Here is a 16,351-nt window from a genome sequence, read left to right as displayed (position 1 = left end):
GCCTGCACACAGGGAGAGGGCTGGTGTTAATTAGGAACTGAACAAAGTGTGAAGGATGACACCTCCGCAGATTATTCTGCTTTCCAATCACATTTACTCCTTTGTTGCACACACCAGGACAGGAGATGCTGTGCTTCCTGCCTTGTCAGACTCACCAGAAGGGTGAGGCACCTGGAAAGGTCCTGCTGGTTCAGAAAAGGGGCAGGAATGTCTGTCACCAGTGGCGTTTTCCAGCCCATGCAGAGCACAGCTCCCCAGTTTTCGCTTTTGCCAGCCATAATCCGGTCCGGATTTTTCCTTTTGCCGAGTCCATTCTGGACTCTGGCCAGAATCCAGTCCAGGTTTTCACTTTTTCCTACTCCATTCCTGACTCTGGCTAAAATCCAGTCCGGGCTATCCCTTTTGCCGACTCCATTTCATACCCCGGCTGTAATCCGGTCCGGGTTTTGGTTTTTTGCCGAGTCCATTCCGGACCCGGGCTGGAATCCGGTCCGGGTTCTGGCTTTTGCCAGCTCCGGTCCGGTCCAGGGTTCCCGTCACCCTGGATCCCGTGATGGAATTGCCCGAAGATGAAGGGAAATTCCTTTTCCGTCATTTTCTGGCTTCCCCTGGCCTGCAGGAGCCGGGATGTGCCAAGCCCACCAGCACAATACTGGAATTCTCTCCAAGAAAATCCAGTGGTGCCATCTTGAGGAAAAAAAAATACAACTCGGCAACAAACAGGGCAGTGCCTCACTTTTATTGTAGCAAATATACGGGAACTTTGAATGACAAGATCACTTTCCCAAGGAATTACTAGCAAAAATATCCACAAAAAGTTCAAATAAATAAGAATACATTAATGCCAACATCAAAAGCTGGTCTGCAAATCCTCAGTTAATCAAGTTCAGTCCTTTCCAGTGTGGTCTGTTTATTTTTCAGATGAAAAACCACTAATGCAATGGGAGCAACAAAGGCTCAATACCTTTAAAATAAGGCAAAAAACAGTGCATTCTAGGCAATTTCACACTGTAGAAATTGTATGTATCAGCTCCAAAAAAGCACATACTGGCTGAAAAAACTGTCAAAATTCTCTCAGAATTCTAACAAGATCCCTTAAACAGTAAATACAGTGTCAAAGTTACCTCAAACAACAACGCATGAAACACAAAAAGGACTCTGACAGTGACAGGATGAGGGCAGATCTCAGAGTCTGGAGTCAAACAGGACAGCTCAGCCCGATGGAATCAGCACAACTCTCCCTGCAGCAATATCCTGCTTTATCCAACTGAAAACGAGGTGGGAAAATCACTGCCCTCAGTATCAGATGCAAGCAATGGAGAAAAAAAAAGGAACATGGCAAGAGAAAAAACAATATTGCTTCAAATGTCCTCATGTGATGCACTAAGAATACATTAGCACTACTAAGGAAAACAGTTTATACATATTGGAGTGAAATTCTGTTTCTTCACATCTTCTAACAGGGTCATTTCACTGGAAATAACTGAGTTGTTCAAAGTTTATACTCATGCAACTGAAGCAGAGTCTGGCTGTTTATTTGAAATACAACCTGAGCATATTTGTTCTGTAGGTAATACTGCAGAACACTAAACCTTTACATTCTCTAGCAAAAAAAAAAAAAAATAAATCACTCTGTTGAAATATCTCACATCACAGTAATCTGTTCTTCAAGAAGCATCACCAGTGCTAGGCTTAGATCCACATGATCATATTGCTAAACCTTGTAAAAAAAAGGCTAATAAACACACAAAATGGTGCTGTGGAAGTATCTTAAGTAATTAATTTTAAACTGAATGTGAGGGAATAATTTTTTTTCTGCTCAGTTCAGAAGTGCTTCTAAGGACAATATTCAGTAATACAAAATTAAGGAAATATAAACCATAGTGCTCTCCACAAAAGGAGCTCTTTTCTTCTGTAGGCCCAGAACATGGTGAAGTTAAAATGGAAACAGGATAAAACCCAGCCCTTGCAGATCTGCTCAGCCAAGAGCTCTTTGCTGAGGCAAACACAGAATTGCTGTTTCTGTGTATGAACAAAGACAAGCATGCCAGAAATATCAAATCAATGACAGAAATTAGACTGGTGTGATTATCACATGGGACAAACCTATGTGGAGCCCAGTGATGAACAAGTTTTCAGACTTCTTTAAAGTGCCATCACTACCTCCATCTGCTTCCCAGTCCGTAAGATGACAAAAACTACATTACAACTTTCCTACCTCTATGACAAAAGACTTTTCCCAGTGCCAATCACCTTTGCTCTGGTCACAGCTGGTTGAAATGGGGCTTATTTTTTCTTAGAGAAGTGATCATGCAACATGTGCCTGTATCTACATGCCCTCCTTACAAGCCAGGAAAGCTTCAATTTAGAAAATTAGCATCCAGCAATATTCAATGCTATAACATGCTAAATTATTTACTGCATCTAACAGCATTTTTTTTAAACTGTTATTCTGATTATTGCCTGGATCCTGCTCACCTCAGGTTTTGTGCTTGTAACAGTGAACTAGAACAGTGCATTAAAATCCTGATTATTGGCAAAGCAGCTCTCCTATTTTTCAGTACTGTTCGTGTGAATCAGGAAAACTTGGCTAAGGCAGGCTTGCAGAATTTGGCCAGAGCTTGAAACCTTTCCTCTAAAGAAGCTGAAATACATGAGGATGGACCAAAACAAAAGGATGAAACAGCAACACTGGGATGTGCTGGTCCTCTGCAGCTGCTGGTGTTCAGTCCCATCCTGAGTTCCTCCACTCCTCTGACACAGCCACCTTCCCTGGTCTCTGAGCATCTCAGATTAAGTTTCACTTGAATTGCATAGAGCAAAATGTACATGCAACTACAATTCATACTAAGTGTAACTTTACAAATACTGATTCTGGACATGTAATACTATTACATTCATTTCCTTTACCAATTCAAAATTTCACATTTGGTCTCCAGTAGACTAGGAAAAAAAAACACTAAAAATATTTCTTATACTATTCCTGAGCAACGTTTTTTATGTACTGTAAAATATTCTATTACTACATTTCTTAATAGTTTCACTTTTCAAACTACATATAAATTCATGCTTTGAAATTTTACAAAGCTGAAGATCTGGTAGGCACAATGAAAGATAGAAACAGCTAAGCATCTTAAAATCAAGATGAGCTCACCAAGAGAAGTGCAATTTAGCTATATACATTATGTACTCTTTAGTATTTGCTACTTTTTCATTTTCTATCACCATGTGAAGGATCCTCTTGCAGAATCTGGCCCATCAGACCTCAGCTCACTTCTCATGAAGATTGGAACTGGTGGCTGAGGAGGAAAATACACTGACCAGGATTTCAAAGTGAAAGTAAAAAACATTCTTTAGCATTCACCTTATCAAGATCCTGTCCCCAGCTGCTGTGACTAATTTGAAATTGTAATTGATCAAGTGACACTTGAATATTCTCAGAACTGTCCTTTGTACTCTCCTGTAGCTCACAGACACAAGAGAAGACAGAAGGCCCAAGGACAGGACCCAATCCTGGCTGTACAATTTCTTTCTGCAGGATATTTCCCCATCTCAGCTCCCTAAACCTTAAGAAGCCAAGCTAGACTGGACCACAGGATAAATAAGAGTCATCTCAGGTGACTAAAAATAGGTATCTTCCGTATCAAAATATATCTTTATTTGAACTTACAACACCCTTTAAATTCTTCCCTTAAGAGTCTGGTTTTTATGTTTTGAGAGGCCACCAGTTCGGAAAACTGAGACCATACAGTCTCTGCTAAAAGCCTTAGTTTGCATCACTCAAATATATCCATGTGCAATTTGAAATCTGGTCAATTCCCCTAAATGACAAAAATAATCAAGGCCTACAAAATGAACTTCCAGGAAAGCTGTCTGTAAACACTATATCAACAAAACACAGTGAAGATTCCAGGGTATAAAAATACACATTCAATTTTCTTAATCTGTCATTATTGAAGCTGTCTGGTCCCTAACACTTTGTCTAAAAAAGAATTCTTTCTGCATTAAAATATTTCAAAACATTTTCTCCATTCTTCTTCTTCTCAAAAAAAATAATACCTATTTCCTCCAAAAAATCCAATTCATCATCTTCTGTGAAGAATTAGAGTTGACTTTGCATAGATAACATGCTCCATTATTTTATAAAAACACCAAAATCAAACCTGTCTTACAAAAAGCACATCTGGGCAAGGAGAAAGAGCATGGACCCTATTCTCTTACCCAGCAGGGTAAGTACAAGGAACACTCAGCTGGTGCAGACAGGGTTTTCTATATTTCTCTAAACTTCACACTGTGCTCCTGTTATCTTCATTGAGCAATTATAAATATTTTTGAGGAAAGACCAATGGAAGACATTTGCCTCCAGAGAAAATATTTCTGCTGGCTTAAGATCAAATTTATAGAAATGAGCAGTGCTGACTAAAAACCACGTGTCAGGAACATTTTTCTCAGGATCTTCCTATGAAGAAAAAAAAAATTATTCTGCACTGGCCAGATGCTTTCTAGCAGGCAAGAAGCATCAACATTCACTAATGAATTTTCCCTCACTAAAATTTGCGTGGCATTTGCTTTGTGCCGTTTGTTTTTATTTTCCTGTCCACTGTTGGTTTTTTAGGAGGAACGTAGCTGCTGGCATTGCCATTTTTCTTTGGATTTGTACACACGTATGTTTTTAAGCCTTTGATGGGAGCAGCTGCACCATTGAACGCTGGGGTTTGCTTAGGGGGTCTGATGTTACCAACACTTTGGATTTTAGAGCTGCTCTCGGGGGGCTGCAGACTGAGAAGCTGCTGCTTTGCAGCTGGTTTCTTTTTCAGTTCACTCCTTCCATCACCAGTTTGCCTCTGAGAAGAGGCTGCACACCCCATCCTCTCAGGAACTTTCAGGTGACCTGTGTGGGAACGCACCTGGCGAGCCTGCTCAGGGCACAGCTCTGCCCTGTGACCCAAAGAGCTCCTGGGCAGCCTGGTCACACTGTCCTGGGGCACGGCCTGCCTGCTGGGCACAGGGCTGAGCAAGGCTTTGCCTTTCCCGGGGCTCTTGAGGGCACGGCTGGGGCCGGGGGCAGTCTGGGGCCGGGCTTTGGTGGCCCTGCCCCTCTCGCTCTGCACCGTCTGCAGCTGCAGCCACTCCAGCTGCAGCAGGCGCTCCATGAACTTCTCCAGGGATCCCGTGGGCCTGGGGCGGAAATCGCTTTTCCCTTCCACGTGGACAAAGGTGGCCAGCTGCTTCAAGTCCCAAGAATTGAAAGGGGGTGGGAGGAAGTCGGGGTAGTAATATTCAGATTCTTTAAATCCCATTTCGGGGATGTGCTCCAAACAAACTGGGTCGATTTCTTCAGCTCTGAGGATGAGTTCTGGTGGAGTGCAGGGAGAGGGGGGAATGGGAATCCTTTCTGAGTCAGAGAGGTCACTGGCACTATCATCTTCAGCATCTTCTTTAATAATTTGTACCGACTCAAAATCAAGAAACATTTGACTTACAGATGCTTCTTGCCATTTTGAAGAGCCTGGACTGGCTTCAGCCATGTATTCTTCGTGATTCCTCCCCAACTGTTCTTTTTTACTGCAATAAAAATGCTGCACTGAGACATCCTTAGCCCTACAGAAGTTTTCTTGTGTGCTGCCCTTTGTGCCAGCAGGGATCCTGTGCAGTAAGGATTCGTTTTGCCTTCTTTCTGGGGGACTCCTGTGCAGGAAGGATTGATTTTGCCTTCTTTCTGGGGGACTCCTGTGTAGGAGGGATTCGTTTTGCCTTCTTTCTGGAGGACTCCTCTTTGGTCCTTGTGCACTGTGCAGTGAGCTGCAAACACTCGGGATCCTAAAGGAAAAGGAAGTTAATGTACTGTTAGAATGGTCAGTGCCTTTGAACAGCAGCTTACAAAGGTCTTGCCACCCCTTCAAGGATGGAGATCTCTATGACTGAAGCTAAAACTGGCATGGAAACTTGGTAATGAGGCAAAATCAATAACTGCTGGTAGAGGTAAGACTGCCTACTACTGATCTGTTGTTGCCTGAGAACTCACTAAAGCAGTATAGCAAGTTTCCACTTTGATAACTTAAAATTTGTTGTTCTCATAAATGCTGAACTCTGAGCCCGTGAAGTCAAAAGCAAAACACAGCTGCTGCAGTTTCATCACAAGCATTTTGTCAACCAGTTTGAAATTACTACAAATTAAGCAGATAATCTTTCATAAAATTACCTTTTTGACTGATTATTGCCATCCAGCTGGTTCCTTCCCTTCTTATAAACATTTGGTTGGTAACCATCTTGAGTGTCATGGGAAATCTGGAGGGATATGAAAGTTTGAGATGTTATTAAGAAGCTGACTTATAGTAGTTACCCTTTGTATGTTAGGAAAGGGGATTATTTACCTTTTCAATGGCACTTGATACATTTTTGCCTAATCTTCCAGGAGGAGATTTCACATAAGAAATTGGTTTATATAGTCCTTTGGTGTTTGGATGGCTTTTTCCATTACTGTAACCACAAAGGATTAAACAAAATATCAGATATAAATAGCAGAATATATGAGTGTCAGAATGGAAGTACAATAAAAACTTAAGGAGTACAACTGAGTTGAAAAAAGTGCTGATTGTAGTCATTCTTAAAGTTCATTAGGACTATGCCACTATGGCCACTTTTTACTTTTTATACTACAAATGCACTGCTGTATTTTTAATATCATTAATACAAAAGTGAATAATTCTATCAGATGATATAATAATAGAATGTAGCCCTTATATAGAATCCTCTGTCAGAGGATCCTAAAGCTTCTTCGGACATAATAAATATTACAGATATTTAACTACTGATTTTTATAGCACCTGGTAGGTGCTCCAATTGCAATTTACCAAAATTAATTATAAAGTACAATATGAAGGTCACATATGAAGCCAAATCTTGCTTGTCTTTCCCATTTGCATATTCTCAACAAAACTTAAAGGATTATTCCTTTGAAGATAAGGAGTGGAAGTGAACAGGGAGCATAAGGTCTCTTCTGGTATTAATACAAACTATTTCACAATGAAGGCATAAAAAAATCCCTATTTCACAATATAAGAGGGTTGTGAAAATATTATTATGAGAAAAAGCTCATATGAAAGCAAGAGGAATGGCACTGCTGATCTGGGCAGCTTAGAACTAAAACTTAATTAAACCAGCTACATTTCTGTGTAAGCACACAGAATAAATAAATCAGCATATTCTGCAGAATAAGAACAGTGTTTTCTCTACAGAAAAAAAATATTACTGATTTCCAAATTGAAAGCTTTAAAATACTATTTCAGAACAGGAATATTCAAACTGTGCCTTCCTGTCTAATCTAGCATTACTGCAGTTCAGTTTATTTGCCAGCCTGTACATCTTGTTCTCAGTTTCTGTGTCAGTATAGTCAGATTTTGATTTTAACAACACATGACTTTACAAATTCAAAAGCTTATAAAAGAATGAAGCTAAGTCCTGTGCCTCTAGCATTGCTGCAGTCACCTCTGTGACCTTGTGACCTGCACGATCATCCTGCACAATCATTTCTGTCGCTGGGATCAGGGGAGAGGAAGGCAGTGGGAACAAGACAACCAGGCACTTATTAACTAAGCCCAGCGTGTTGACACTCCAGTAACTATAAAAAGCGAAATTAATTTCCTTACTTTACCATTCCTTTGTAGTTTTCATTGGTGTGGTTGTGGCTTTCCTTCTGCTGTGTCTCTCTGTGCAGTAATAAGGGATATTCCTGAATGCCTGGTCCCATTATTCCTCTTTCCTAAGGGAATCTGCACTTCTACTGTTACATAATCTTCAAACGGCTCCAGTCTTTTGGCTTTGCAAGACACGATATATCCAATGCAGACATCGCCACGTCCTGGAGATGCTGGTGACAAACAAAATCCTCCCGATGTGATTCTATTTTTAAAGCAGGAAGATAAACATAATCAGCTACCAAACTGCACTGGAAAACAGTCCCCTCCCCCAGCACTCGCTTAGAGGGAAGCAGCATCTTCAATTTACTATTCCCAATTAAGGAAATACCTGAGGGTACCGTGTGCTCGCAGAGCTGCCGTGCAGGGTCAGGCGCTCATCCCCATCCCCGGCTCGGCCTGCGCACATCCCGGCGCTGCCCGGGGCTGGGCGTCACAGCCCAGCGGGGCGGGTGTTCCTGCTCCCAGTTTATGGAGAGCAGATCATCACCCCCCTGCGGGCTCAGCTGTCCTTTTTGTGTCGCAAAATGCGCTCTTCCCATATGCATACATGCAAATCTTGCATCCAAGACTTAATTTTTTTTTTTCCTTTTCCAAAACAAGTGTCTCATCAGCTCCTACTAAAAATACTCAGAGCAGGATCCATTGCTTGCTTTTATTCCAGAGGAAATGCATTCCCGTACCAGGGAACCGCACGGTTCCAAGGGTCCACAATGGACTGTAAATGTGAGAGGTGACAAACAGCTCTCCTGACCCACCTTTACTTCTACTGCAGTGCTGTTTATACATTTACAGTCACATTACACTTGATCCCGTCCTATCCCTCAAACGCCTCCCCGCATCCTGTCAGCGGAGCCGAGCCCCGGAGCCCCGGAGCGCCGCAGTCCCGCAGCCGGACGGGGCAGGGCAGCGCCCGGGATGGTGGCAGGCTGTATCCTCGGCTACGGCAGGCAGTGCCCGCGGTGGATGGCAGCAGTGCCACACTGTGCCCGCAGCGATGGCAGCAGTGCCCGCAGCGCCCGCCGAGCCGGGCCGGGCCCTCTCCGCTCCCTCCCGCCGCTGTCACCGCGCTCCCAAGGGCCGCTCCTTCGCTCGGGGGCCGCCCCGCATTCCCCGGCGATCCTCGCCCCGGCCCGGTACCTGCCCGTGCTCCGGCTCCGCGGCCCGCAGCAGCCGTAGCACCGCCCGAGCGCCGAGCGCGGGGGCCGTGCCGGGCGGGGCTGGGGCAGGGCCCCGCGCTTGCGCCGCGGGCGCGGAGCGGAGCGGCCGCGGTGTCGGCCGGGCCCCGGGGCCGCGGCTGCGCTCGGGCTGCCGCGGGGCCGCGCCGCCCATGGGCGCTGTGGCGGCCCCGAGCGCGGATCCGGCCCCCGCCAGCCACGACACCGAGCCCGGCGCCGCGGCCGACAGCCCGAGCCCGCCTTCCAGCCTCTGCAGCAGCCCCGGCTCCCTCCCGCCCGACAGCCTCCAAGGCTTCCCCGGCCTCGACTCGCCCAGCATCCAGTGTGACAGCCTGGAGTGTCCCCCCTGCTCGTGCTGCTGCTGCCGCCGGGGCGCGGGCTCGGCCGCAGCCAGCGAGGACAGCCTGCAGGCCCCTCTCGCCCGGGGCTCCGGCGCACGGTGCTTGGGCGCGCACAGCGCTTCCAGCGACTTCTCCGACAGCCTGGAGTCCTTCATCCAGCACGACAGCCTCCAGTCGCTCCCCAGCCTGGGTGTGAGCTCCTCCAGTATCAGCGGTGATAGCCTTGAATCGCTTTCCAGCCTGAGCCTGGGTGCCACCAGCCAGCACAGCGATCTCGAGTTCATCGGGCAGTGAGTCTGCCTTCAGCTTCCCACACAGCGCCTTACAGCTCTGCCAGCTGCCGTGCGAGCTGCCACGCTTCTGCCTTTCCTTCGAAGGTGACATTGCTCCAGGTGATCCTTGCTGCATCCAGTGCAGTAACCTCAGACCTTACTGTGGCTGCCGTTCCCAAATCAAGTGCTTCAGAGGGTCAGTGTTCATTGTTACCTGCAGTGTTAATGCTGATTTTCTGTCACCAGTTAAGAATGGAAGTGCGTGGTCCTCAGAGGAATCCCAGCTACCTCTCAGATCTCTATGAGAACATGTTAAGGGCTGAAGGAACAGTGGCACGAAGGCAGCAGCAGCCCCCAGCAGTCCATACAGGTAGCAGCAAGACATTTTGGAGCAGTGCCCCAGCCAAGGAGAGCGTCCAGCCAAATAATCATGCGAGCAGCACCTACTCCAGCTGTGACCCAGCCCTGCGGCCCATCATGTGTCGCCGAGCGAGGTCCCTGCCGACATCACTCGAGAGGAGGAAGAGAGAAGCAGTGCAGTGTCAGGCCGGCTGCCGGGGCCGCATGAACCGGGTCAGATTTGCTGATGCTCTGGGCTTGGAGCTCACTGAAGTAAAAGTCTTCCAAACTGAGGAGGATCCATCCATCCCTTTGCATGTCCTTTCCAGGCTCTCCATAAACTCAGACCTCTGGTACAGCAGCTTGAACTTGGAGTTTACTATGCAATGCTTGGTCCCTGACTTCCAGCAGCCTGCAGATTGTCCGGATTTCTCATCCCGACTCCAGGAGCAGCAGGTGTGTCTGGAACGGGTGACCAGCTCATATCTGGGTCTCAGTGGCACCATCCATGTTCAGAATGTTGCTTTTGAGAAGCAGGTGTCCGTGCGCTACACCTTCAACCAGTGGGAAAGCATCCACGAGGTGTGTGCTCGTTGGAATTGCAGCATCCCAGACAAAAACAGGCAGGATCAGGTTGATGTGTTCACTTTCTTTCTTCCTGTGCCTCCTTTCCTCCTTCAGCTGAGCACTCTCGTCCAGTTTGCAGCAAGGTACCAAGTCAACGGCCAGGAGTACTGGGATAACAACAGAGGCAAGAACTACACCCTCTGCTGCCGGATTCACCCCCTGAAGCTGCCAAGGGAGTGTGAGGAGAGCTGGATCCACTTCATCTGAACAGAGGCAGTGGCGCTGAGCAGCGTGCCTGTGGTCCCACTGGCACTCTGTCCCTTGCCATGGCGCTCTGCTCCTGTGGCAACAGTCTTCTTTTTGAAACCTGGCCAGGTGTCCCAGGGCTGGGAGGCAGCCAGTGGCCTGTACAAACTGCACTAAACCTCTGGGAAAGTTAAAAGGGCCAGAATCTGTAGTGAGATACCATCATAGAAAAGCCATGTGGGTTTTTTGAGTGCATGAGTCATTGCAGAATGGTTCCCAGGAATGCTGTGAGGCTACCAGAGAGCAAAACATTTCTTGTTGCTAGTGATACTCTTGGTTGCATAGAATGTTTCTAACTGATCTCTCTTACCATTTTCTACTGTTTGTTTTCTTATGTGGACAGTGTGGCTTCACTTGTTTTGTTTCTAATTTTGTTTATATTACTTCACCAAGTCAGGGCACTATTCCATTTATGCATAATTTGGATGACAGACACTGTGGGGAGTACTTGTATTTATATACATATGTTATTAAGGCTGTAACCATGTTAAATATTTCCATTAATATCTGAGCTGGAAATTTAATCCTACTATGAGGAAAACATACATGAAAATGTGCCATCAGCACCTCTGCTTCCCTTGGGAAAGAAAACAAAAGGTGCCTTTTCCAATCTCCTCCTTGCAGCAAGAGTGATTGTTACCAAAGTGTGTGTAAGGCACTGCTTGGGGAAATTCTCACCTTTGTCAAGTGATGCCCAAGTAGGTTTTTCTCAAGGTGGTGGTACAGGAATAGTCTTTCTGGTGCACCTGCTTTTAGTAAGGGAAATGAGACCAATATTGGACGTGTGGTTGTAAATGCAGTTGAAGGTCTCAACGCACTGGATGAATGCTCATGATTTTATCACTGTTGCTGGTAAAATTATAGATCAAGAAATGGATAGGATATAAAAAAAATATGTAAGGAAAAGAAATAGTAGAGGGAGCAGGGTACAGAAGTTTGGAATAGCATTCCAGAACCCTGCATCACAGTTGGTCCCAGTGTTCCAGAACTACTGCAGAAGTAGCTTTGACTTCTTTATTTAACTGCTTGCCATTGCAAAACAGTTGACCTCCTAAGACTGCAACCTTGCAACACAAGCAGGAACTTGAAAGCACTTAATTACACAGACTGATAAACAGAATCCCTTCTGCTGCAGGGAGAGCACAGGAACACAGGACCATCTTCCCGTGCTTCTTGCTTTATTATTTTCGTTCTGTGGTTTTAGTGTGTTTTAAGATTTGCAACAGGCTTAAATTTATGAAGTAAAGGCTTGTCCATAATTGTTCCCATACATAATCATTACTGCATGGAAAGTTTAGCTTTATATGTGTTACGTAGACTTTTAGAGCTGGCTGGATGGACATATTAGAAGAGCTGTGTTTTAGGACTATGCTTGAATATCAGGCCACTTACTTGGGCATCTTATTTTGGATTGGTGCTTATTTATCTAAATCACAACTTGTTTGTAAAATCACAGTTGTAAGCAACCCATGGCCCGTTATATATTAGTCTGAAAAGTCCACTGAGTAATTCTGGAAGTGCAGAAACCTCAAGAAAATTAATTTGTCCGGCAACTCAATGGTGCTTCTTTGTTGTGATACCCATTTAGCAAAGCTGGGATTTCAAGTGAGGAAACTGCCTCATTCCATTGGTCTTTGACTTTCAGAAGAACCAAAGTCAGCAATGAGGACTCTGTGAGCTGCTGAGCACCTTTTGCAGAGTACTCAAAAAGCTCAGTGCTATCTGAACATGCACACACATGCACAGAAGTACTTGTGCTGAATAAAAGGCACTACTTTCAAGCATTGTTTCCCCTTTTTTTCCCTCTCACATTACTGTTGTTTTTCCACCAGCAAACACAGCACACTATAAAAACCTCTCTCTTACCCGACACCCGTTCACAGTGGGTGTTGCTGGAGCTCAGAGCAATACTTGCTTTCGTGCCAGAAGGATGTTGCTGTCTTCTGGGACAGACTGTTATGTGCTAGCAAATGTCAGAGCTGAGTGTTCCCTTGGCCAGGTCAGATTTTGTAAAGCTGAGGCTGTCACAAGAAAGGTTCATGCCAGATGTAGCACAATGTGAGAGGGGTGAAGAAATAAATGTCTCAGCAGTCTCAGTTGGGCTTCTCTTGTCTTCCTTCCACAACCTCTCAGGGTTTTGGCCTGTGCAAGGTCTTGAATACTAAATCCTGAAGCATTATTCCAAGTTTCCTTTTGCTCTCTGTGCTGGTTTGCACTGCTGGAGAAGGGCTGACAGTGCAGTTTGGGCACTGCTGGCTCAGTGGAGCAGTGGAGCTGAGAGCCATCTCCGGGTTAAGCTGCTAAACCTTCACACCACTACTGACACCTGTCCCAGCAGAGCTGATATTTGCACTTAGGTTTTATTGGCACACTCAGTAATGAACATCAAATGGCTTCTGGTTGACAAAAATGGGATTAAGCCATTTAGTGCTAATATGTACCTGTCATGAAGGTAAATTTACACCACATTTGTATCTTCTCAGGACAACTTGACTACTTGCACTGTGTTCAAATTGAGCGCTTCCCTTATAATGAGGATTTTGTAAAAGTGAATTCTTCACAAGGATTATCACCATATAAAGCACTTTTAAAAACATGTATTTGTTATTGTCATACAGTAAATGAATGTCTAGTAGTCCACAGTTTCAAGGTTCTTTCAAGCATGTTTTTTAAAGAAATATGAAATCCATGTAAATAAAAAGGGGTTGTACATTTCACAGTATATCAATGAAGCACAATGAAGCATTTTACAACTGCTGGACAAATAGTCCAGCAGTTGTAAAATTGCAAAGTGCTTAATTAATTTTAAAATGCAATAATAAAACTTTGGCTATTGTAATACAGAATATTGAAATAAAAGCTTTTCACAATTTTCTGTTGTTTCTGTCAATGGTAGTCCTGTTAAGAAAGCTCATAAAGAAACTTAATGTCAAGTTGTCACTTAAGAGAGTTACATATTCTGGAAAGTAAGGTGGGTTTGAGTTGCTAAACAATGAACCCTACTTGATAAAGATAGAGTGATTAGTGTATGTGTCTGCAAAGATCTGGCTGCCACTTCCTGCTTGGAATCTGTTGTCCTTTCACCTCAGAATTCTTTGCCTGCAGCACCTGCAGGATTGAGATCCAATTCTAGAAAAAGGCTTGCTGCCACTTCATTCTAATACAGCTTGATGGAAGAGAAGAGAAGGAGGTTTTCCTTAAATTGCACTTTCCAAATCTGCGCTAAACATTCATTTCTGGGCCTCACAATTGTGTTATTATTTGTTCTATTTATTTTCTTTCAGTTCTCCTTGCTGTAGCCTTTCCTCCCAAATCAGGTTCTTTCCCCTGACAGGTTTCATGAAAATCTACCAGTGCTATGATAAGAGTGTCCCTATGCAGTGCCTGATTTATCCTCCATGTGAAATGCATCTCCACTGGGGTCAGTCTTGATAGAGTTGAAGATTGAAATTATCTGTTGCTAGGTTTATCCTAAAGCAAAATGAAGACCTTTAACTAGCAGACATAATTAATAAAGATATATATTATCAGTTATTTTTAAATCAGTGCTAATTATTGCAAATCAGTTTAAATACATGGGCATGTCTGTATTAAGTTGCTCCAAAATGTAAGATTATTTAAGAAAATTACAGTTTTTCCTGCAAACATCCAACTATCAAGTTTGTCTTACAGGTTGTTGGTGTTACTTTTAATACAGGTGGTATTTTTACATTTAATTTCAAATTCGTAGTTTATTTGTATTTCTTTATTTTATAAAGAAAAATTTAAATTTCAAATTTAATCACAGTAATATACATGTACAGTCAGCAACTACAGCACTTAATGTAGGGTATCATCAGTGCTCAGTTGTACTTTACAGCTGGTAAAGACCCAGAACTGCAGCGAGTGATTATTCATTTGGCAACAGAAGTGTAACGTTAGTAGTGACCTCTTTCCCAACTTCTCTCTCCCTATGATCTCAGATGTGTAAGTATTTAATTTGACACTTGATATTCAAACTGTTGGTATCAACACTTCTGACCTTTCACACACAACAGCAGCTGTGCCAAAGACTGAATATACCTTGGCCAGCACAATGTCTTTAACTGTAATAAGGATAAATATTTCTGCTACTGTAGTGAGTAAGAGTCCCTGTAAATAGTGCTACCCTAAAGAGTTTTGGTTCCATTTTCTCTGTTGTTTTCACATGTGTCTGAAATGACTGTGGCTAAATAATTTCACTGTTGGTTCTGGTCTGTTTAATGCGTAACTCAATGAAACTTCTCTCTGACTTCCTTCTGCTAAACCAAACAAAACAGACTAATGTTACAGAATGAGAAATGAGCTGAAGTAATCTCAGTGTGGACTGCAGGAAGGAAAGTGTGTGATCCACTTCTGGATTGTCTCACTTCTGCTATAGGATGAGTAAGGCTGGACAGGCTCAGCTTCTGTGTTTGCTCATGGTAAGGGAAGCTTCGACTTAAAACTGGCTTTGATTATTTCTGCTTCATATGGTGAAACAATTCAGGATTCCCTTTTCATAGAAAACTGTTGATGCTCCAGGTTTCTCAGGCAAAGTTTTGTCCTTAGGAGGTTTCTCGGTAAAGCTGTTTTACAAATCTGCTTCAGCACTGCTCACTCCCAGCTCCTCAGTGCAGATATTGCACTTTTCACACCACTTGTCATTTTCTTGCATTACAGTGACATCTTGTGGTATTTAAAATACTTTCTGTGCAGTTTGTTTTTTTTTTTCTTTTGTAATACTGAGTTTTTATCTTCTGCATTTCAGGGAATCAGCAGTACTATTTTATTTACAACTGCTGCAGGTTTACCTGCTGTAAAAGGTGACTTCTCTCCTAGATTCTCCACTATTGCTGCTTATTCTAGGTATGAACGGAGACACCTCTCAATACTCTTTTGGAGTATGTGAGATTCATGATACATTTTATCATCTGTATTTGTGATATGTCAATACACACCAGTAGCACACCAGTACAGGTAAAATCCTCCTTTGGCACTGTCGGATTTCATTTAACACATTATCCAGTACTGCTGGATTCCATTTAAGCACATTATCCAGTGCACTGCTGGATTCCACTTAAGCACATTATCAGTTCCCTCTGCATAATAAACACCACAGACGTCAGTGGAAGCCCTTTGCCCACAGCAGGTCTGTAACCGAGCGTGTCTTTGCACCTACTCGGGCAGTGAAAGCGTTTCTAAGTTAAGCACAGGAATGGATTACACTGGTTTAGCCAGCCACGGCCAGCAATTCCCGCGTGTGAGCGGAAATTGGCTCCAAGCAGCAGCCGCGGCTGCAGAGTCAACCCGCAACTGCGCCCGGCGCTGAGGGCGCTCCCGCCGGCCGCGCTGATTGGCCGGCGGGGCCCGCCCTCGCCGCTCGCCATTGGCCCGCGCCCCGTGCTGCCGGGCGCTGATTGGCCGGCTGGGCCCGCGGGGCGCGGCCCGCGCTGAGGGCGCGCGGCTGAGGGCGGCTCCGCGGTCGGAAGGGGAGTTGGGATTTGGGAATTCGGAATTCGCTTCCTCCTCAGGGCTGTCTGAGCGGGCCGGACACGGGAGAGCTGTGAGGTGCCAACACGGGCCTCAGAGGAGGCACCTTGTGTTCTTGTGTTGGTAAAAGTAATTAAAAATCACCCTGTATTTGTTATTTC

General features: G+C 44.6%; 2 protein-coding genes across 10 annotated transcripts; one reads left to right on the top strand and one right to left on the bottom strand.

Annotated features, from left to right (window-relative positions):
* Positions 1–722: 722 nt before the first annotated feature.
* FAM217B (family with sequence similarity 217 member B) lies at positions 723–9,302 on the bottom strand. Of its 9 annotated transcripts, none has more exons than XM_077786985.1 (5): positions 9,188–9,302; positions 7,650–7,902; positions 6,375–6,480; positions 6,203–6,288; positions 723–5,820 (listed from the first exon to the last, which is right to left on the bottom strand). In XM_077786985.1, exons 2-5 carry the CDS (start codon positions 7,748–7,750, stop codon positions 4,548–4,550), a joined length of 1,566 nt encoding a protein of 521 aa, XP_077643111.1. In that variant the 5' UTR covers positions 7,751–7,902; positions 9,188–9,302; the 3' UTR covers positions 723–4,547. The 9 variants fall into 9 exon arrangements, with proteins under 9 accessions (XP_077643111.1, XP_077643110.1, XP_021409220.2 ...); XM_077786984.1 differs by lacking the exon at positions 9,188–9,302 and adding an exon at positions 8,842–8,928; XM_021553545.2 differs by lacking the exon at positions 9,188–9,302 and adding an exon at positions 8,838–8,924.
* Positions 9,053–13,570, top strand: PPP1R3D (protein phosphatase 1 regulatory subunit 3D). The gene has a single exon (XM_021553567.3). The coding sequence runs from the start codon at positions 9,714–9,716 to the stop codon at positions 10,659–10,661; it is 948 nt and encodes a 315-aa protein (XP_021409242.2). The 5' UTR covers positions 9,053–9,713; the 3' UTR covers positions 10,662–13,570.
* Positions 13,571–16,351: the final 2,781 nt, after the last annotated feature.

This window comes from Lonchura striata, chromosome 17 (genome assembly GCF_046129695.1).
Source record: "Lonchura striata isolate bLonStr1 chromosome 17, bLonStr1.mat, whole genome shotgun sequence".
NCBI classification, from domain to species: domain Eukaryota; kingdom Metazoa; phylum Chordata; class Aves; order Passeriformes; family Estrildidae; genus Lonchura; species Lonchura striata.
Note: the sequence above shows the minus strand (reverse complement) of the source record. Positions and strands in the feature narration are given on the sequence as shown.

What these genes read in the sequence shown, in the direction of transcription:
- PPP1R3D (XM_021553567.3), top strand. Translation starts at nt 9,714, where the DNA reads ATGCTGATTTTCTGTCACCAGTTAAGAATGGAAGTGCGTGGTCCTCAG.
- FAM217B (XM_077786985.1), bottom strand. Translation starts at nt 7,750, where the DNA reads ATGGGACCAGGCATTCAGGAATATCCCTTATTACTGCACAGAGAGACA. An exon ending in AACTACAAAGGAATGGTAAA is followed by an intron (nt 6,481 to 7,649) that starts GTAAGGAAATTA and finishes TTGTGGTTACAG; the next exon opens with TAATGGAAAAAGCCATCCAA. An exon ending in TATCAAGTGCCATTGAAAAG is followed by an intron (nt 6,289 to 6,374) that starts GTAAATAATCCC and finishes ATATCCCTCCAG; the next exon opens with ATTTCCCATGACACTCAAGA.